The sequence below is a fragment of the Calliphora vicina genome, chromosome 2 (genome assembly GCF_958450345.1).
Source record: "Calliphora vicina chromosome 2, idCalVici1.1, whole genome shotgun sequence".
Lineage (NCBI taxonomy): Eukaryota > Metazoa > Arthropoda > Insecta > Diptera > Calliphoridae > Calliphora > Calliphora vicina.
The window spans coordinates 60,606,724-60,629,771 of record NC_088781.1 but is presented as its reverse complement, the minus strand read 5'-3'; the positions used below and the strand labels follow the sequence as shown (position 1 = coordinate 60,629,771).

General features: G+C 29.3%; 1 protein-coding gene across 1 annotated transcript in view; it reads left to right on the top strand.

Moving 5' to 3' along the window:
- Positions 1 to 213: 213 nt before the first annotated feature.
- Positions 214 to 23,048, top strand: part of hoe1 (hoepel1) — a 188,308-nt gene continuing 165,473 nt past the window's right edge. The window contains exon 1 of the mRNA XM_065499782.1: positions 214 to 418. Within this exon, the coding sequence (XP_065355854.1) occupies positions 234 to 418 (185 nt within the window). The 5' untranslated portion in view covers positions 214 to 233. The remainder of the gene's footprint in view (positions 419 to 23,048) is intronic.

The window sequence follows — 23,048 nt, the reverse complement described above, 5'->3', positions numbered from 1 at the left end:
TCGCAGTATAAAGAAATCCAAAAATAAAATCAAATCATATAATTAAGTGCGGTGAAAAATATTTAAATAGTTCATATAAGTAATTATTAAAAAGAAAAAAATAATAAAACAAATTGTTATTAAAATATACATATAAAAAAAATTCTATATTTACAAAAGCATGCATTCTTAAGTTTTGCAATAAATATTTCTTTAGTTTTTCTGGTAAAAAAAGTGTAACAAAAATCTAAAATATGTCAAAAAATTACAAGAAACCTAAATTTGTCATCAGTGACGATTTCAATCACAATGACAGCACCACTTCTTTTCAAGAAGAAGGCGGCCAACTTTATGATTTCGATATGGACGAGGAACCCGAACGTAGCTCAAAAATCCAAGACATTATTAAATGGCTGCATCAACGTCATGATAATAATCGGTAAGTTGCTGAAATCTATTTTAATTAAACAGTACATTTTCGTTGATTTCAATACGAAATTTTCTATTTTGTGTGTGTTTTTTTTCTATTCTGCTGTGTAAAAATGTTGGATGGCCATGATCGTCACGTTCACACCCACCTTTGTGTGGCTGGCAGGCAGCTTTCATTAGATTTAATCAAATATTTTGTGTGCTAAATCCAAAATGTTTGTATCCAAATCTAAATGCTACTAAAAGAGTAAGCGAGTAAGCGAATGTTTTTAAATAAAAGTGTGGCAGTGGCATTTGAAATGATTTTCATGTTTCCGTAACACAAAAAAAAAACACACAGACATAACAATAGCGAGGAGGACAAACATGGAAATCAATTAAAAATTTGTTTAAATACATTAAAAGTGATAATTTAGTAGTTTTTATTTTTATGCTGTTTAATCTTGTAAGCGAGGAAATTGTGTGGAAATGTTATTTTTAATAACAGAAAATAACAATTTATTTCAGGGGTCTTTGTGTCCAGTACAATTATTTGGTAAACGTGCTTAATATAAACTGTTATACATATATTTATAACTGTTATATATTGTTATTTGTATGACAAGGGTTACTTTTTTACCCTACACCACCATAATGTGAAGGGTATATTGTGTTTGTGCTGATGTCTGTAACGCCCTACACTTAACTTAAAGTATACCAATCGACTCAGAAATTTTTTGTCATAAATGTTTGATTTATAAAAGTGTCCATTCAAATTCCTCTATAAATAAGTTGTATACAAAAGGAAATCACATTTAAAATTTTGTTTGTGGATCAATCCATAATTGTCCATAGCTCCCATATAAGGCTCACTACCGAAAATCGCTTTAGCAATCACAAATCTCTAAAAAATATTAGTATCCACATAAAATGCAATACAAATAAGTTTCATATATAAATAAATCAGAAAATCTATTTTGATGTAAAACCCTATACTCAGTTTGTCCATTTTGGTGACCGATTTTTTTTATGGGCCCCCAAATTTTCTGAAAATCAGTGGGGCCTCTAAAAAAGGTGCTTTCAGTTTTTGGTTAACAGCTAATTCAGACTTTGTGATACGGCTTAACTTTATATCGCAATAATATAGCAAAGAGACCGCCAAATAAATTTTGTTAAAATTTGTTTACAAAAAATAGCTTTTTCGTGCACTATTTTTGAAAAAATATAGGAAGAAAATTATTTTTAGAATAACTACCAGGGACTCCTAATTTTTCAATAACAATATTTTGCAAAGTTGTAGCTACGGTAAATCTGAATAACTCTTGTGAACATATCAATGCATTCTGAACGTGTCTAGTCAATCTAAATAGCACATAAAGATCACTTTGTACCTTAACAATTTTACTTTTTACTATTTTTTGACGCTAAAACAAAGATTTTTTGTTAAAATAGTATGATCAAGTCCACACTTCTATGTTGTGCTGTATTATTTACTCGGCTGAGGAGTTCGGAATGGGGAACAGTGAGTGGACCCTCAATGTCACACATTTAAAAAAAAACGCCAAAAAGCCATTTATAATCCGAATGAGCTGAAATATTAAAAATAGATAGTGCTTGAGAAGGTCTACAAAAATATGCTTTTATCTGTAGGTTATCAAGAGATATTTAGGTTTAATTTTTTTTTTAAATTTTGCTCGATCTATTTTTTTGTGTTTTATATATGATGGGCCCACGAAAGGTCGAAATTTGTTTTTTATATATGACGTAATTTTGCGATAAAATTCTAAAGAAAATAAAACAAACCTTTACAATTATTTCGTCCCTATAAAAAGTTACACGCATACAAAGTTGAAGCATCCTTTTATATATTTCAACTTAGTATGCGTGTGTTTTTTAAGTTTTTTCCCAAAAAAGTCCCCATATTTTTTCTTTTATAAAAAACTAATTTTCTTCGTGGCTATATACATTTTTGTATGATCTGGAAAGTGAACTTAATGCAAAAACGTGTAAAGTAAGAACTTGTCCAACTTTGAAACAAAATTTTAGGTTTGAGTAAAAAATTCTAAAAACGCAAAGCGCCGATCCTCAAAAACTCATCATATTTGTATAGCCCTATATATTTTTTATATACATACAAAACGTTTTTACTATCATACTGTAAATAACGTCAAAGTGAGCTATTTTCTAAAAAAAAACTCAGTTTTTGGAACACATTTTCCACATTTTAGGAATTTCGATGTTTGAAAACAAAGAATGGCAACATTTGTGATGTAATTTACTTAAGAACATTTAGATCTATATTACTTCCAAATTTTATTGTGATGTCTGTAACTGTTCAAATTTTACATTAATTCAAAGTTTTTATTTTTCTTGATGGAAAATCACATTTTATAATATTGTTAGTTTTTAAGGTAAAATACGTCCGAAAAAACACAAATTTAATTCATTTTACTAAAATCTCAATCTCCATGTCATAAGGTTTCCACCGATATCAAAAACTTATATAAAAAGCTTATGTTTACTCTTCAGAAGCTCCACAAACCTTGCCCACTTTCAAAAATTTTAATGTTTTTTCATATCTTGCATCAAGCCGGTCTTGCGTGATCAAGATTGGATAAAGTGATGCGCCCGGATTTTTTTTCTTCCTATATTTTTTCAACAAAAGTGCACGAAAAAGCTATTTTTTGGAAAAAAATTTAAACAAAATTTTTTTGGCGGACTCTTAGTTATATTATATCCATATAAAGTTAAGCCGTATCACAAAGTCTGAATTAGCTGTTAACCAAAAACTGATGACACCTTATTTAGAGGCCCCACTGATTTTCAGAAACTTTGGGGGCCCATAAAAAAAAATCTGTCACCAAAATGGACAAACTGAGTATATGGTTTTACTACTCTTTGGTAGTAGAGTCGAACCTATATAGTCATGATCGTGTGTTTTTTTCACTGTTGCACTGTGTAATTGGTCATAGATCCTTTTAAGGCCCAAAAAGGATCTATGAAAAAATTATTGAAATTTTACTGGAATAAGTATTTGCTCATATACTCAGTGTAGGGTATTATATGGTCTTTAATATTGCAAGAGAACAGAGAAGGGTTAAATCATTTGTAAATAATTTGATGGTGGGGTAAAAGAGTTTCTTCGTTTTTGTTTAGCTTTAGTAACTAAATATTTACTTAACTGTATTACTTCCTTTAGAGGTCATATTTCAAACCCAAATAATTACGTTTGTATATTTTGAGCACCTAATTACACGCCGAAATTATATGTATTACAGCCAGCTATTTAAAATATTGTATACTTTTAATGATTTTTCTAATGAGAGTATTTAAAACTGTTTAATACCTACTATGGTTTATAGATAACGAAAGCAATAAGTTCATTACACAGCTCTAGAAATAGAACATTCTAGTTTTTTTTCCGTTAAGTTATTGTAGAGTCCCAGAGGGTCCCAATGCTCCATAATTTGTCAGAAGAAGTTGTCGAAAAGGTGAAGGTGTTGAACAAAAACCATTGAACTCAACTACAAATTACTTAGAATAAGTAGAATTAATACAATTTTCCTTTGAATAACACAGTACAACATTTTTCAGTTCATTGCTTTGGGACTCAATTCTGATAATTGCACGTGAAAGTAGCCCCAAAAATAAGAACTTCTGCATCGTTAGTTTTGTCAAGTTGGCTGCCGTAATAATTTAATGACCATACGATTTTTTTTTGCTCAAGGTGGATTTTTATCACTTTTTCTATATTTTAGCACGGTTATATCTCGTATACCGTACGGAATATCTCTTTTGTGGCTGAAGCAAAGTTGTAGATATTGAATGGTAGAAAAAAAGTACGGAACATACCTACCCGAAAAAAGTGCACCCAGTGCCTTAAAAATCGCAAAAATGCCCATTTTTAAATTTTTTTAACCAATTTTTCACCTTTTTTGCTCAATAACTGGATTACAAATCCAATTATGGACCGATCACCATGAAATTAGGTCGTGTGATTTGTGTCTATATGAAAGTTATTTATAATGAATTTTGTATGTATACCATCATTTTTAAAAGATTTATTCACTTTAAAGTGATTTTCGGAAGCTGGTCTTATATGGGAGCTATGAATAATTATGCACCGATCATAATAAAATTTTTTGACTTGAATTTTATATATATAAAACTTATTTTGAGCGAAATTTGTGTAGATACATATATAAATTAAACATTTATGACCGATAAAGTCCAATTTCGGGAGGGCATTTGTATGGGGGCTAGGTGAAATAATGAACCGATTTCAGCCTTGGGCCGAACAAATTATATGTACCAAATCTTTTTATGGTCGGTCCATAATTAGTCATAGCTCCCATATAAGACCCGCTTCCGAAAATCACTTTAAAGTGAATAAATCTGTTAAAAATTATGGTATACATACAAAATTCATGTTAAATAACTTTCATATTGACACAAATCACACGACCTAATTTCATGGTGATCGGTCCATAATTGGATTTGTAGTCCAGTTATTGAGCAAAAAAGGTGAAAAATTGGTTAAAAAAATTTCAAAAATGGGCATTTTTGCGATTTTTAAGGCACTGGGTGCACCTTTTTCTGGCAGGTATGTTCCGTACTTAAAATTGTATTAATTCTACTTATTCTAAGTAATTTGTAGTTGAGTTCAATGGTTTTTTTTCAACACCTTCACCTTTTCGACAACTTCTTCTGACAAATTATGGAGCATTGGGACCCTCTGGGACTCTACAATAACTTAACGGAAAAAAACTAGAATGTTCTATTTCTAGAGCTATTAGCAGTTTCAATGCAGCTTTAGTATTTAATGTTGCCATACTTACAAACAATGTCAATAATAACGTGTTATCAACATTGTTGATAAGTAGAAGTTTATACTGATGGAAATGTTTATAAACATGATAAATGTTGCAAGTAGCTGTTACAGACCGTTAAATTCAAATAGTACAATTAAACATTTACATAAGGACTAAATAATAATAAATAAATAAAAATAAAAATAATTCCCATTTAGTTAATTTTAATTTATGCATAAGTAGATCGGTATTTTCAAAAAGTGGGAGCAGTTTACGTTTAGCTTGTCTCCCGATTAGTTACCATAGAAAACCGAATATTTTTGCATTTATTAGTTTTTACAGCATATTTATGGCATATTTTAGCTTTTGGTGCACTATTTATTTTATATTTAGATAATAGGTATATAAGATTCGAATTTCTTAATTTTTTATTCAATCTTCCTAAGCACTGTTTTTCATAATTCGCCGTAGCTCCCACATAAGGCCCATTTTAGGAAATCACTTTAACAAGCAAACATTTTATGTATTAATATTGAGATGGAATTTAACTAAAATATGTTTTATATGCACAGAAATCATGCTACTAAATTTATTTGCGATCGGTTCATAATTTGCACTCGGTGTAGGGTATTATATGGTCGGATTTGACCGACTATACTTTCCTATTTGCCTTTTAATACGGAATATTCCACTGAATTCTACGAACCAAATTTACAGTGTTATCTTTACAATACATAATCCATTTTCAAGGATAAATCTACAAAAAATCTTCCTAAATTTTCTGAAGAATGTTTAAAAAAAAATAAGATCAAATAACCTTCATCAAAACCTAAAAAAAAATATAAAAGGCATAAAGAAGGTGATGATTACAAATGGCCTCCCGGAATAAGGGTGGACCTGAAAAATTTCTAAAATTATAATATTGGCATACATACATATGTTTATTTTGAACTCTTTGTTTTTATTGTAAAGGGTTAGTTTACTTACGCCAAACGAAACGTTTGGCACTCATTCATTTGTGCAATTTTTTATCTTATCTGCCCCAATGTCTGATTAAATTTGATTTTTATTGCGACAGTAAAACAAATTGTTTTGTTGTGTTACATAATAAATATTCAAATTTGACATATTGTATTCCATATGGTGCAGGAAAGGTATAACAAAAGAACTCAAGTACTAATTTTAGTTAAGTAAGAGGTAAATAATTATTTACTCTGCCATGTTATATCATTGTAATTAGTGTTTTTTTTGTTTGTTAGATTTTCTCTAACCCTCAAACAAAACACAAATTATTCATAAAAAAATGCACACATTACACACTTAATTGATGTAAAAATGAAATATTTCCATACAATATACGAGTATAAATAATATAAAAATAGAGTATGAGCCATTCCAATTTGATTGATATATGATTCTTTCATCGTCATAAAATCATTGCCATACAGTTGGATTACACGTAAGATTTATTTATGTCTGTATGGATTACAATTTCTAGACTTGTAGCGACGACTAATGTGCACGTTTTATTAATTAGCTTTATAGTGACAGCAAGTGGTGCAGTGTCGATGGGATAGATGACACTTTAAAATGTATTAATGGAGATTTAATGATCAAATTTGGTAGTTTTAGAACAATGACAAAAAATATTTTGTAATGAAAATTAAAAAAAAAATATTGAAATGTCTTTTTCATTCAATTAGTTTTTAATAATTTAGAAAATTAATTGAACAAAACTGAATTAAGCATATTTGTAATAGATAATGAATTAATTGGTGCTGAATGTTTTAATGCAATTGTAAAGAGGGTATATTTAATTTTAAAAATTAAATTAAGAATTAATTATTTCGTACCTCTGTTTTAAAATAAATTGCCGTCAAGACGTCATATTAGACTAAGGAAATATTTCCGAGCATTGGAAGTAAATATGAAAGTATCAAAGCTACCATGGAAGTACTGTGTGGATCGGTACATAATTATGCATAATTATGGGGGAATTTCGTAAAATCTGTAATTTCTAAAAGGATAGTCCGATTTTAATAAAACAAACCGAGTTTATGCAGTATTTAAAACGATACCAATATTCTGTTTAATTCGACCAGGAAAATTATATTGTTAATAACATTATAGGGCAGAGCCAATTGGAACTAATAAGACGAAATATGGTCTGAATATTTTCTAGTAATAACACAAATAATTATATAAAAGTTAGCAAATATGTTTATTTAAAATTTCTAGGAGACTGTCCCGAACTAGTGATTTTACCTATCATTTAGGGTGATAACTAGTTACATAACTAGCTACGTGACTAGTTACACTCTGTGTAATTGTTTGAGTCATGGAAATATAACCATATTAAGATTAAAATCGTAAAAAACTTTAAAAAATCGAAAAAATATTTTTTAAAGCTGCCTAAAAGTATGCTTTAGTTTATAATAATTTAATAGTTTATAGCCCAACACACTTAATTCCTTTAGTTTTTTCTTTCTAATTTATATTGACCTACCTAAACGGTGTTAAGAATCATTCCTAGGAAACTCATATATTCTAGAAAGTTGTTTACTGAGATCTTAGATACATTTTTGTAGTTGATTACTTCTTTGAATTTTGAACGGTTTGCTACCTATGGACCTTAACAGGAGAAAAAAGGTAAACAAAAACGAATTTTGTTAAGTTTTTTGTGATTTTGATCTATATGACAAGGGCTACAACTATGCCTCAGAGAGTAAATCAAAATTCCGAACTGTTTGCAAGATATGAGTCTGAGAAAATTATCACTTTTTTGCAAAAGTGACACCGAGGCTCCAAATCTTTGGGGGCCCATAAACAAAAAGTGCATGACTTTGGGGTTAACTGGGAGATGGTTATTTTTTTCGTGTTGCACTGTTTTATTTTAACCCTCTAACCGGCAAGGCTGCCTTTAGGCGGTTATGTTAAATGTATGTAATGCTGCTTTATTTGGTTATTTTTCCCGTTATAACGGTAAATATGTGTAAAGAAACAAACAATTTACTTATTGTGATTAACAAGAATGTGCACTTGTCTTTTGTTTGTTTTTATTCCACCGTATTTCATTTTTTTTCAAACAATAACCTGGTATATTATTTTACCTCGATATAAAATTCGCCGGTTAAGGGTTAACACTTGCATTGCTAAGCAGACCTCCCGTTTTGACCCTTTTGGATTAAAATTAGACTGTCTGATAGCTGGTCCAAAGCAGTCAATGTACGAATTACTCACAAAAAAGTGTAGTACAAAATAACAGTTTAAACTGACTACACTGTAAATTACTTAGATACACTTAACTGGCAATTGTATTTACGCTAGATTACATGGGATATATGAAGTAACCAATTGACTTCTCCCTACACTACAAAGAACACATACTTGTCAAAATATATAAATTGGAGTCTTCTAAATGATCAATAAATGTATGTAAGGTATACATTGACTACTTGCTTAACTGCTGAAATGTTTACTTGGCCGAATAAAACATACTTGTGTATTAAACAAGTTATATTGCATATTTGTTTGAAATTAATTGAAAATCACATGGTAAACAATTGTGTCCCTTATTAGCATGCTACCTCCCACTGCATATTTTCCACTAGTTTAATTAGTGTCTTTCAAATACACAACCCGCAGTAATTAACTTCAACTTGCATATTTGGTAATGCCGTAGTCGGTAATGCAGTGACCAAAAATATATTTTAAAACGTCAAGATTCAGCAAATATCTTGTATGGTGTTGAAAAAAGGTATAAGAGAGGTATAGTATAAGAGATTATTATAGACTATTAGATTCCATGTATGGTAAAATCTTTCGAATCGGATCAATAACGGAAATTTCAGTACATCATTCTGGAGCCTTTTCATGCTGCCGCTCGATACTCTATAAGATCCAAATTCGAAACATTAACAACACTGCACCTATTCTATAGCCATGGGAGGTTTTATTAAAATCCAACTATCCGTGTAGAAATCACAGATATACATATTACCCACTGTGTGCTGTCATATGGTCGAGTTCTTCCAACCCTACTTTCTTCTTACTTGTTTTGTTTTAACTCATTATTACATTTAGTTTGTTGCAAAATAAAACCAAATAAATAATATAAACACGTGTCATTCCATAGAATCTATAGTATTTAAAAAATGCATAAATTAATTAAAAAGTTAAATGTTTAAAAAGCTGAGATAGCAAAACAAAAAAAAGTTCATTAAAATTAATGTGAACGAAAATTTAACTGTAATTGTTTATCGTTTAGGTTTCTGTAAAAATTAATTAATTACTTACGTACATAAATAGTTCTGTAATTGTTACTCATTTTAAATTACAAGTTCCTGTTAAGTCATATCCATGCAAAAACGAACTAACTACACAAACAAATAACAAAATAAATAAATTAAAAAAAACAAAACTAAACAAAAAAACCAAAATCATCAAATGGTACATACGTTGTAGTTAATTCAATTTAATTTGAATTAATTAAACGTAAAAGTTTACTAAAGTAGAATCTTTTTTAATTTATGATCGCTAAAGTACACAGTTTCATTTACAATCGTCTACAGTTTTTATACAATATTATAAAAATTAAAAAAAAGAACAAAAACAAACTAAACAATATAATAATAAATGAGTTTTATTCATTACTATTTACGAGTAAATACTTACGAGTGCAATACTACGATTTGTATTTGAATTTTTATTTGATTTTTCCATTTTTATTTTGTTAATTTAACAATGTCATTTATTATTGTGTATTGCGAGATTTAAAATTATAATAAGTTTTTTTTTTTAAATTTAATGCATAATTTCTGAGAAATCACAGTTAAATATTTAGTCGTATAATGTCAATTATTTTAGTTAGTAGTTGCTATGAAGATACCCTACAGTGAAATTATGTTTATCAATATTTAATTAGTAGATTTTTTTAGTTTTGTGATCTATGATCTCTGACATTTCAACACTACCAGAAATTACTTGTTAAGATCCGTTAATAAATAACATTTTTTGGGAATAACCTTAAATGGTATGTTTAAAGTAATAAAGAATTCAACTAGGCCAACTATCTATACTAATTTAATTTTGGGTTGTAATTTTTTAATTATTTTGTAGCATAGTGTAATAATAGTCAAGACGATGCACATTTTAATTTATAATTTTTCTATTATTTGCTTATTCGGTCATTTACATTAGCATTTTTATACCCACCATCAAAAAAGATTGGGGGTAAATTGGTTTTGTCATTCCGTTTGTAACATATCGAAATATTGGTCGTAGTACCAAAATGTATATATATTCTGGGTCCTCATACGATTCTAAAACGATTTAGATATATACGTGCCTCTGTCCGTATGTTTGTCTGTCTGTCCACAAATAATATCTGTCGATAAGGTTTGCTTGGTATTGAAAATGGGTAATATTGGTTTACGATGTTCTCCTGGACTACTTCTTGAGCAGTCACAAATATGTTGATCCTAAAAAAAATAACATTAAAATTGGAAAAGAAATTAAAAATGAACAGTGTTCTATCAGTTTTTATTAATATTTCATTTGTCTCCCTCACCGCACTCCAAGTTCAAATCCGGCATAGTGGGGTCGATCAGAAAAAATGTGGCAATAAATCTGTCTATTCTAAACTACTGGTCCGATTGCAAAATTATGTACAAGCAAATCGTAAAGGAGGACATAAGCATTTAGTATATGAAATGTGTGACCACCCTATTATAATATAAGGTAAGATACAGGGTGTCAAATCTGACCACCTTTAGTTTGCAAAGCTTTGTAGATCTTGTAACTTGTACAAATACGGACAGATATTAGAAGCTTTTTCGTTATAAATTAAATAGGTTAAAAAAATATCCTGTCGATAAATAGGTTAAATGGTTAAAAAAAAATATCCTGTCGATTCTACTAAGTTATCTGTTATACTTTAAAAGTATTAAAGTTTGAAATTTTCGATATTTAATTTGACTTTATTTTATTTATAGAAAAAATCTTTTGTAATAAGTAGTTGTCAAAACATAATTTTATAATTAAATACGTTAAAACCTTTTTTTCCAAAAAGTTTACTTTTTTCTCTATATTTTTGGAAAATCGAAGATTTAGGGGATAAAAATAGGTATACTCGGTAACCTTATATCTTTTACTTCCATTTTCTCAATATCTGGTTATCGTTTTTCGTAACGATATACTTCCAATTAAGATAATTTTTGTATGAGAACTGTCAGTATATCGTCACGATAAAAAATAACCAGAGATTGAGAAAGGGTTCGACTAGTACATATACCAGAAATATTTAAAATGCATCTTTAGTAAGGTGGGGTCACACATGGCAAATATTTGCTCAAAAAAGCGTAACCACTTTTTCTAGTACAAATTTGTTAGACTTGTTTACTCTTACAAGTATTTTGTAAGATCAAAAAGCATAAAATAAAACTATTTTTTTGTTTTGAATCATCCAAAGTAAAATAGGGTTTTGAGGTAAATAAAATAATTCAAATGTATTTGATTTAGTGGTTACATATTCTTCGTCAGATATTTGTCATGTGTGACCCTAACTTTATATATAAAAAAATTACTTTTGGTACTTTTATGATACATTTTTGAACATTTGTTCCTGTTGTCATACAGAAATTAAATAACATGGTTTTATTTGGAACTCGAGTGGGAAGGTGTAGAATCTACACTGTAGATTGTGGCAAATCCGAGTAAACAGCTTGGAACTTTTTTAAACACAGATTTGAGTCGTTTGAGAATTATTTTATTCGCAAAAAATTTTGCCAAAATGGATTACTTTGAAATTTCAAACTCGAAGGGTGTTCAAGAGGGAAAGCGATAAGGGAAAACTTATATACATAACATTACACAAATTTGAATTACTAGCCGTGAGTTGAACTCGCTATCTCATGTTTAGAGTTGTAGATAATGCATTATTTTGTAGTTACATTTAAAATTATAAGTGAAATTTTAGCTGGCTACCATACCTAGCCTATCTCATAAATATACATATGTTTCAATCAATGAACAAAAAAATTATTTTTTTTTGTAAACTTGTGTAATTAATTTATTTATAAACTATTGCACAAATATTTTATATCAGTTTCCTAATGGAAATTTAAACGCTCTGTAAATCAAATAGTATATAAAACAAAAACGTGCAAGTTTTAAATTAAATTTGAATAACGGGTTGTTTGGTGTAAATTAAAAGTGACGTATGTCTATTATGTAAATAAAATGTAAATTCCCAAACTTATATAAATAAAGTATAAATTAAGTAATGCTGTAATTAGTTCGAGAAGTCAATTCATAATAAATTAGTTAATACAGAAAATTTATTGTTGGAAAATTTTTATAAAATTTTCAATACACAGTAGAATTACCAAAAAACCTAAACAAATAGGTTTTAAAAAAAATTTAAAAATTCTGTAGTGGTTTGGAAAAAACTAGGTAACTCCAATTTTTGCGAAAATTGAAATAACACCAAAAATATAAAGTACATTTCATTTACTATCACTCTGTCAGATCGAAATTTTTTAAAAAAACGAGGTAACTCCATATGCTTTCGTGAACGAAAGCTAAGATAGAAAGAGCTAAATTTTGAACCTTAAACAAGAAAAAGACCTCGGTTTGTTTTTGATATCTATATAGGAATAAAAGGAAAAAATATTTTGTGAAAAAACTGGGTAACTCCATTTTTTCGTAAAAAAAAACGTAAATTAACGTACTAAGTCAAATAGTCAATATTTTACCACAAATGATTACTAAAGTTGCCTTAATTCCGTAAAATATACTAAAAATAAATTAAAAGAAATATTTTTTTTCGGAAAATCTAGGTAACTCCATTTTTCGAAAAAACAAGTTAACTGACGTCGATTTTCGGTTCTAATGTCCAAAAATGAGTTCAATGGAACCAGAAATCTTCAACATTATTTAAAATTATGTTTTGTATAATGCGCATGCATAATAACATAAATTCATATTAAATGAGTTTTTCTCGTGTTTTCAAAAAATGGAGTTACCTAGTTTTTCCAAAGATGGGAATGATATTTTTAAATCCATTTTATTTAGAGAAATTAATTTAAATTTGAATATTTTTTCTTGTAGCCCTTTAAATCGCTGAAATTACTTGTTTGAAAACTTAAAAATATGTTTTCATCAAATCGTATTTTTCTCAGCTAATAAAATGCTAGAGACAAATTAGAAGAAATTGGTAGATGAATCGTCAGGATTTAAAATCCTCTTAATTACTATTTGGTAGCTAAAAAATATCGCTTTTCTGTTGTTTGCCATAAAAAATTGAGGTTTCGGTTCACGAAACTCGAAATAGAAGTTTGTTATCTAAACTTTTTTATACGATTTAATGATTATTTTGCTTACTGTTATTTCTTTTACTGAAGTTTTCTTTAAATAGTTAGTTTAAAGAAAAACGTATGAAACTTAATCGGAGATATATTTTTATGTTGTTGGCAGCGTACCGGTTAATTGGTAAACATTCGAGTAGCTCGGACTCAAATTAAATTAGTATTGTCGCAACTCGGCATAATTATGTAACTAGATTCTTAGGCAAGTATTAATTTACATATCGGGAACGCGATATCAGTCTAAACTGTTAGAAATGGGAACAGGCTCAGAAATTTTCTCTGATAAACTTGTTTTTTTAGTTTCTCTCAGATTGCACACTATTGTTTTCCAGACGGATATTTACGTTATTGATGCAGAGGCGATAACAATCCAAAAAATTTATCTCGAGACGTCGCACTGTGAGTTCAATCGGATTTTACATTAACAATGCCGCAAATAAGAGCCTCGGAGTGTAGTTTTTAATAGTTAGCGGACCTTACAACCTAACCTATATGTAACCGAACTCAGTGGCCTTAATATATACCTCAATGTCGTAAGTTCAATCTAGTACTCTTCCACTAGTACCTTGTCTTGACTGAACAATATAATCTCTGGAATGCAATATCAAATCTCTTAGGACGCAATCACTTTTTTTCTTTTAGGAAATTTCAACCGATTAGCCGGATTATTTTTCCGAAAGGTAGAATAATCGATGACCCTAACAATTACACATTAATCGGAATCTTTTAATTAGCTAAACTCAGACATCGTAGTAAATAAAATTGTATTTTATTACAAATTGAAGAATTCGAGATAAACTTAACTTTACTAAAGTATATTTCACCTTATAATTATTTATTTTTTTTTTTTATAAAATTTTAAACTTGAACATGCATGGATTTATCCTTCATTACTTTACACACATTACTTGTTATAGAGTAAACAATTAGGCGACCTTAATCTATCATAATTTCCCAACCAATGTCTTCAAAGATATATCAATTTATCACAAGTACATACTCGTACATACATACATACATTCCCGATGTCATAGAACATTATTAATTACTTCTTAATCGTCTAATATGGAGGAGTGGTCAATATGACAATGACAATATTAAATACACACGTTTAAATATCATTTTAGTTCATACTAACACCAAGCAGTACTAATAAACTAAATGTTAACTCATTCGCTTGTACAGTATGTATTAAGTATCCATAAGTACGTCTGGAAACTCATAAAAATGTACTTGACTTATTGCCATGGCCAACAGCTGTTATTTAATTGTCTACATACATATAGTAAGTACGTTCGTTGTAAAACTATGAGTTATAGTGGGAAAAAAGGTGTTTTTACTATTGTTAGAAACACTTCTAAACATACTGCCAATAATAATGAAATGAAATGTGATGTTTTTGCATTTTAAATTAAATTTTATTGCTTTTAAGAATAATATATTAGTACAATATTTGTCATTGTTTTATTAAGCGATAATGTTTTGCAAATTGTTCAAAATTAATTAGAGAGAGATATAAAGATATGGAGAGTTTACATACATTGTAGATTTAACTGATGAAAGTTTTTAATATTTTTTAGTAGAAGAGAATATTTGAATAAACTTGCGTTAAATGTCCAAAATGTTGATTTTAAGTTAAAATTTTTAACCCATTGGGAGTTACACCAAAAAGTACTTGTAGTGGTATCAATTCAAACATTAAAAGCATACTTTAAGGCTGACGATTTGATAATATATTTATAAGTAAATAAATTAAATTGATATCTAAAAATCTAAATCATAACAAGAATTCATAACACAAGTATTACCTTTTAAATTTTAAAGTGGTTATAAAATTGTAGACAATTTGAATAATGTAAAGGCATGCATTGTGGGCGGACGGACATAAGCTGATTGTCATAGATTTTTATTTTTTTTATTTATTTATTTATTATTTTCATGATAATAATATGTACATATTTACAAAGAGTTTAAGGATTTTTCCTTTTTCTGCTTAAATATAATATTTCATTTTATAGTATAGTTATTAGTAATTTATTATAATGAATGAAGGTGGAAATTTCCAAAAAACCTATAGCTCAGCAATAGGATCGTATTCTGAATAGGAACATTCGGAAGTCAAATTTTTAGTCAATCTATCTATCTTGACTGCAACCAAATCAACATCCGCAAGTTGATGAAGTCTATCCGTAGGATAACGTCTTGCAAGATTATAAATTAATTTAAGCAATTTATTCTGGAGAATCTGGAATTGTCACCTTTTTAAGTGACAATTTGCACTTTTTGACTAAACAGGAACTGCATAAAAAATAACTGCTTGGAATATTGATTTAAAGATTAACATTTTGTTCCCAGAGTTTAAAAAGGAAGTTCTATTTATCAAAGGATAAAGTGTTCTAATTAGTACGTTATATTTATTGACAATATACGATACGTGATCTCTATATGTTAATTTTGAGTCTAAAACTACTCCTAAATATTTTACATTCTTCATCCATTTGATTTCGGAGTTATTTATAATTATGTTATTTTGGGGAATAAAACATTTTTTTTCTCTTCCTGGTGAAAAATATCACCTGACTTTTTCACAATTTAATGCTATTTTCCATTTCGTGAAATATTTTAATAATTTTCCAAGGGCCTGCTGCAGATTTGAGAGTATTTCAGAAGATAAATTACCTGAACACAATACTGCTGTGTCGTCAGCGAAGATGGACATAAAACAGTGATCCATAATTGAAATATCAGCTGTATATATTATATAATATTGGAGATAAACAGGATCCCTGAGGGCAACCAGCTTTTATCTGGAAAACGTCAGAAGATTTGGAACCAATATGAACTCTGAAAGTCCTGGAGGTTAAAAAACTTTGGATTATTTTAACTATACTTGGGGGAAAGTTAAACTTTATTAACTTATGAATTAAACCGTCGTGCAATACAGAATCAAACTCAGCTTTTATGTCCAATAGTTAATAGTTAGTTAGACTTCACGATATTTCTTATTCTGACTAGTGCATGTACGGTATTGTGTTCCCTACGAAATCCAAACTGTTGTGGTGGCAAAATTCATAGATTTTGATAAGGATCCAAATTTACACAGAGTATAGAAACTATGATAAATTTTGTTGCTCAACATTTTGTTGCAAAACGTAATCGATGACAAATTCTAAGACAATTTCCCCAAGAAACTATGGGTCTAAATTTTAGACCCATTTATATTTGATTTTAGACTTTAAAATCAAAACCTAGCTCCCGCTGAGAGACTTCCAAATACACGTTTAAGAAATTTCACTGTCCAACAAATTGAGGCTTTTTGATTGGAACAGAATAGCGACCTATAATTCTGAAAGGGCATTTTGAGTAGAATATATTCTACGAAAATGTTTGCCGGAAAATTTTAGTGGAGATCACCAAAGATATCAAAGTTGTAAATAACGCTCTTTACGCTTAATTATATTTTAAATATCAGCTCATTCCGATCATAAATAGATTTTTGGAGATTTTTTTTTTAACAATGTGAGACCCAAGGTGGCGTGTAAATTTGCTAATTAAGCGTAAAGAGCTTTATTTAGAACTTGGATATCTTTGGTGACCCCCACTGAAATTTTCTGGTAAACATTTTCGTAGAATATTTTAATTCTTAAACGTCCTTTCTTAAAGGATTTTAAAAATCCATGTATTTCGATCGGGATGAAATTGAACCAAGGTTAGACCTATTGGATTGTAATTCAGACACAATTTTTCAACAAGATCGGTCAAGAACTCTCTGAGTGAGACGGGTTCAAAATTTGATATTTTGCCCAAACATGTGTTTTTTCTCATCCATGTAAGTTATTACCTATTATTCTTAGCAATATGTGTCCCAAATAGTTTAGATAGATATTTCTTTAATCTTTCGAAAAAAATAATTTAAAAAAAAATTTATATTTTTTTCGAAAATCAAAAACTTTTTTGACTTTTTTTCAAAATGGGCTCTTTTTTTTAAAAGAAAGCTTAGATATTTTCGTTGAAGGCCTATTTGGTCGCTTAGTGTCAAAAAAGTTTTTGATTTGGCAAAAAAAGTCAAGAATTGTCTATCTTGAGTTACAAAACATTTATTTTGAAATATACACCACTCGCATCCTACTAAGCGACTAAACCCCTCTTAAAGGAATGCACTTAAGCTTTCTTTTGAGCAATAAAAAAATATAAAAAGGGTCCATTTTGAAAAAAAGTCAACAAAGTTTTTGATTTTGCAAAAAAAGAAAAAATATGTAAAACATCCTAGTAAAACTAATTCGACTTTATTATACAACTTACTTTAATTTACTTTAATAGACCCTAATGCTATACTTTAAAATAAACAAATATTGTTTTGCTGTTAAACATACAATGAGATTATGTTACAAAGAATTCGATTGTAGGACATTTTTTCCGAAAATATAATTTACTAAAATAATTACTAGGGCTCCAAACACGTGCATGTATTTATCTTAAAACATGAATTAAAACAAATATAAATATCAAATAAACACTAGTATATAGGTACTTAACAAATATAACATTAATAAAGACTGATATCAATCAAACTAGTTCATGTACTTTCATTGAAAATTATTTACCAATCTAAATTGCACCACTTTTTTAACTGAAATGGCTCCAAAACAGTAAATCAGCTGTTAGGTACATAATTGAAGACATATAAAGAATGATCTTCTGTTCGTTTTTAAGTTCTCAATTTTATGCTTTTGGTTTTGACACTAATCTTATAGCTTTTCAATTAAGTACCTGTTTGGCTGATTTCAGTCCTTACACGAGTCACCATAATACACAAACAAATAGTGTATATTTGTGTGTTCCTTTGTACTTATCTATGTGTGGTGTTCCGTGATGCGTTAATAAAAAGAGATATTAAACATCCTTAGAGACATTCATAGACTCGTGAACATGAACAAGTGGGCAAATAAAACATCCTTAGGACTGGGAGAAAAAAAGACATAACAAACATGAATACAATAAATTAACAATAAGTGTTTACAAAAGACTACAAACCATAAGTAGATTACAAATATATAGCAACATTCATATAAATAAATAAACTTTAACAAACAACAGATACAGCTTACTCAAAAATACTTTGTATTAAATACGGCCATGTCGCTAACTAAAACAAAATCCTACAAAGTCTAACACGAACATCTATGGAATTCTAACAGATGACCATTTTTGTTGAATATAAATAAATCTTCTCCAGAATCCTTCGAATGAAAGCATGAAATAACCATCACTAATAAATATTGTGAACAATTGATGATTTCAATGATTGGCAATCTACCACACATTCATACATTTATCCATACTTAAATTGAAAATCTGGTCCCTCTATTAATTATAATGTTTAGAATTGGTTAAGAAGCTTATCAAATTGTTGATCTAATCTATTTTGAGGAACAAATTTTAAATTTTGTTTTAATATTGATTGAGTTGGTAGTTTTTTTTTTTAATTTTGTATTATATAAAGAACGTGCAAATAGTTTTAAGGTTTCCTTCAAATATATTTTCAATATAAAGTTGTTTGATTGATTTATTATATGAAAGTAAGGATTATTTCCTACTGTGCCGAATTTGCTAGAAATTTGTCAACTACCAATTTCTAATAAGGAAACGGTACAATAACATTCCATCAATAGTCGGCTTATTCGGACTTAAAAATTAAATTAATTTTTTTATAATAACATTTAGCTGATAGATAATGATAGATATTTCAATGTCCATTGCAACGATTTATATAAGGTTATAAATGGGTCAAAATTTGGAAAAATATTTTTTAACCAATTTTTTTTTGACAAACTAATTTTTTGTCATTTTTAATTGTTTTTTTAATTATTTTTAACTATGTAGTTTTTTTTCGAAATTCGGGAAATTCGTTGCAATGCACTTTGAAATATCTATAATTAGATATCAATATCGTCTATATTAATTACTTAGTAATCCAGATATAGATCAAAAATAGGTCAAAAATCGAGGTTGTCCCGGTTTTTCCCTTATATCTCAGCATTTGTGGGCCGATTTTGTCGATTTTAAATAGCAACCGAGCCTAGACTTGCCAACCGTCCAGTTTTCGTAGGGACAGACCAGTTTTAGAGACGAATGTCCCGTGTCCCGGCGATACTCTGAACGGGACGCCATTTGTACCGTTTTGAAAAAAATATAATTTCTGAAATATAGTATTTTCTAAAAACTGAATATCAATATTAGCAATATACTTAGTGCTTTAACTTCTATGAGTTTCGAAAAAATCATCAGTAAAAATTTTTTAACATTCATGAAAAATAAATGGCACTATACTCGCTCTAGGATGTTTGTACCTTAAGTTAAAGCTGAGTTGAAATGGACTGAGTTTATTGAATTTATTACTTCAAATAATAATCAAAAGGCTGATAAAAGCGATTAAAAATATAAATTTTAAATTAGGGACTGAAATAATTAAACTTTACTAGCTTAATTGCGCTTCGTTATCCCTACCCAGCAGAAACTTTACTTACCTAGTTAGCCAGCAAGTATAATTGGAGCAAAGCGATAACTACTTATTATTTGACTGAAACACTACTTACCGTTGTTCGAGATTTTTAAAAAAATCAGGGGTCAAGCTTACATATGTACTTACAATCAGTTGAGAAATAAGTAGTAAATTCACAACAAGAATATGTAGCTAAAAAAAAACACAAAAAATATTGCCTTGTGTGGGAATGGAACAGTCACATTATTTGCTTGTGTTTGATAGTCAAGCTGCTAACTCACTGCTCCATGTACGAGTTATTTTATTGGAAGTTAACAATAGTTTTAACATCAACATATAAATGAATATGATATGAACAAAAAAATTGATGGCTTTGACAGGTGGCGAACCACTAAAATCCCGTTTTCCAGTCAAATACACTAGATAGCTGTGTTAAATGCAAAAGTTCATTACCAGCCTGTATAAAAATAAGTACTTATTTTAGTAAATAAAATAATGTGCTGGGTAACCACCACTCCTTACAAAAGAATGCATGAAATAACTAGTTGTATTAAAATAAAAAAATGTGAAAGATTTTATAAACTATTTTTTTAATGAGGTGAAACAAATTAGGTAAAATTATAAAAAATACATTTTCAGACAAAGTTTGTTGAATCTCACAATTTTAGATATCCAGATATTCAAAATTAACTATGTACTTTTTATGAAAAGTTCCACACCCACTGTTCCGATCCAGACCATTTGTAGCTAAACTCCGTACAGTGATAAGAATTTGATTAAAGTTTAAATACATTACAATTATAGTACCTCAGATATTCGAAATTAACTATTTACTTTGTGTAATCCAATCCCGACCATTTTCAGCCAAACTATGTAAAATGATAAGAGAGCTACTCGGACAAAGTTTGAGGAATCTCGCAATTATAATTCTGAAGATATTTATTTTCCTTTGTGTGGTAGTTGACTTACCCCCTGTCGTGATATAATTGATTCATATAAAGTTTGAAGAATTTCTCAATTATAGTACTCCAGATATTTGAAAATAACTATTTACTTTCAAAAAATCCAATCTCGCCCATTTTCAGCCAAACTCCGTATAGTGATGAGAATTTGATTTAAATACATTAAGTACATTACAATTATAGTACTCCAGATATTCGAAATTAACTATTTACTTTGTATGAGAGGTACCACGCCCACTAACACAATAACATTTTCACCCAAACTATATAGAATAGGGTGATATTAATGAAACATTTTAAGACTGCCACAATTATAGTTCTCCAGGTATTCGAAAATAACTATTTACTCTCTATTGAAGGTGCCACACCTCCTATTCCTTTCAGTCCCATTTTTGGTTAGACTTCATACACAGATAAGAAATTTGCTCATATAAATTTCAAAGACTTTTACAGTGATAGTGATATAATATTATATTATAAACGAATTTGTTTGAATTTTTCTCTGATCATTTAGTGGTGTCCCGTTTTGGAAATATCAAAAGGTGGCAAGTCTAACCGAGCCAGAAGAATTCTCGATATATTGATGTATGAATCATGTATGTAAGTTATTTGGGGGCTACGGAAAGTTGATGTCAAAATACAGACGGACTGACGGAGATGACTATATCGACTTCGCTATCTATAACGATGCAGAATATACTATATACGGTCAACCGGTTTTTTCATCTTTGTAAACTCCATCGGTTTCGGTTTTTTTAACTTTTCGGTTTTTAGACAAACCTGTTTTTGTAAGACGGTTAACCGGTTTTAATGAAATATAAGGAGTGAGATCGAAAAATTCTTAACATACATATATGTTTATAAAAAAGAAACCACTAAACTTACAGCTTTAATTTTTTTTTTATTTGATTGAAATTATTATTACAATTTACAAAAAAAATTATTTTTATAGTTTTAATCACTAGTGATGAAATTTTGAACCTTTTTCGGAAACCCTTCCATTAACGTTTTTATAGTGCTTTCTGTCACTTTGCTCGAACATGTAGTCCATCTCCGTTTAAAATCTACCACACTTTTGGACACCTTTTTTGTACTCTTCAATTCTCTTTTAACAAGAGCCCAATATCTCTCCACTGGCCTTAGCTCCGGGCAGTTTGGAGGATTTGCCTCTCTTGGTACAAATACCACATTATTGTTCTTGTACCACTCAAGGGCTTGTTTGCCATAGTGACAGGATGCCAAGTCAGGCCAAAAATAAGTGGACACATTATGAAGTCTTATGAATGGAAGCAGCCTTTTTTGTAAACATTCCTTGATGTAAATTTCGGTATTTATAGAGCCCGTTGTAACAAATGAGTGGCTTCTTTTGCCGCAACTGCATATTGCTTGCCATACCAAGAACTTTCTGGGAAATTTTGTCTGCTTTTGGGTCCTAAACTTTTCTTCAACATTCCCTCGAGCATCAGCAACATAAAATTTTTGACCTGGAAGTTGCGAAAAATCTGCCAGAACATACGTTTCGTCATCCATTATGCAGCAAGAATATTTTTTTATAAAACTTGACTTCAATTTCCGTGCTCTGTTTTTGGCCTCTAAATTTTTAGTAGCGTTCCTGTCAGGAACTTTTTGAGCCTTGTATGTTTTTAAACCTGCATTAGCTTTAACTTTTCGTACCAAATAGTCCGAGCACTGAGCTAACCGGGCTGCTTTCCTACCGGATGTGTTGGGAGCTCTTTTGAAAATGCGTTCTATTTTTTTGGCTTTAGAAACATCATGTGGACCATTCCTTCTACCTGAACCAGGTTTTCTATCAACTGACAAGTTCTCCCGGTACTGTTTAATAACATTGGAAACAGTTTGACGGCAGACCTTTGTATGCTTGGCCAACTTTTTGTAAGACCAAGTTGGGTTTTGTTGAAAATATTTAATAATTTCAGTACGCACTTTTTTCTGGTCACTCATTTTAATCAGATTAACAAAAAAATTAATATAATTGACATTACACATAATAACTGACATG